At 46.4% G+C, this 1,041-nt stretch overlaps 1 pseudogene across 1 annotated transcript in view; it reads left to right on the forward strand.

Moving 5' to 3' along the window:
• Window positions 1–169: 169 nt before the first annotated feature.
• Window positions 170–1,041, forward strand: part of TEOVI_000071500:pseudogene — a 937-nt pseudogene continuing 65 nt past the window's right edge. Inside the window, 2 exon segments of the mRNA in view lie at window positions 170–1,039; window position 1,041. The exon segment at window position 1,041 is cut by the window's right edge and continues 65 nt beyond it. Coding sequence covers window positions 170–1,039; window position 1,041 — 871 coding nt within the window.

A 1,041-nucleotide genomic window follows, 5' to 3' on the forward strand; every position in this document is an offset into this window, starting at 1 on the left:
TCTTTTCCTTTCTTGTTTATTCTTCCAAAATACTGTTATCGGAAGGACCCCCTTTATCTTTATTTTTGCATCTGCACTGGCTGTTTAAGCGGACCCTTTCCAATTGTTAGGCACAAAACGGTACATATATATATATTTCAAGAAAGCAACAGTGTGTAATTTAAAAACCATGTCACGCGCATCGCTTCCTGTTATTGATGTTTCGCCCCTCTTTGGTGGTGAAGCTGCAGCAAAGGAAAGGGTCTCCAAGCAAATTGATAATGCTTGCAGAACATGGGGCTTCTTCTACATTGTGGGGCATCCGATCCAGCAGGAGCAGATTGAGAGGGTGCTAGATGTAGCGAAGAATTATTTTTCACTCCCCATGGAAGAGAAGCTCAAATTGGACATTCGTAAAAGTAAGCTGTATCGTGGTTATATTGCTTTTGGGGCCGAGGACCCCGATGATGCTAAGGTCTACGGCTACGAGGGGTTCAATATGGGGCACCATCTTCCGAAGCACCACCCAGAGGTTATGGCAGGAGTGCCGCTCCGAGGACCGAACATCCACCCCACTCAGGTAAAGGGCTGGGCGGAGGAAATGGAAAATCAATATGACGATATGTGGGCCCTTTCACTTGTTATCCTGCGCGCTATGGCACTGGGACTCGGTCTGCGGGAAGATTTCTTCGACTCCAAGTTTATGGATCCGATGTGTGAATTGAATATAAAGCATTACCCTTCCCCAACCACTACAGGCAAAAAATCTCATTTGCTTATTGAGCACGCTGACTTTTGCGCTATTACATTACTCTATCAAGACGGTGTGGGTGGCTTGCAAATTCGAGGACTTTCCGGAGAGCTGATGGATGTGCCACCTGTTGAAGGAAGTTTTGTTGTCAACCTTGGAGACATGATGGAGATGTGGACCAATGGCCAATACCGTTCTACCATGCACCGTGTTGTTCCGAGAAGTGGCACACGGTACTCCATGCCTTTTTTCTGTGTTCCAAACCCGAATGTCATTATTAAGTGCCTCGACAACTGTCATTCGGAGGAGAA

The sequence above is a fragment of the Trypanosoma equiperdum genome (assembly GCF_001457755.1).
Source record: "Trypanosoma equiperdum strain OVI genome assembly, contig: ctg_222, whole genome shotgun sequence".
Lineage (NCBI taxonomy): Eukaryota > Euglenozoa > Kinetoplastea > Trypanosomatida > Trypanosomatidae > Trypanosoma > Trypanosoma equiperdum.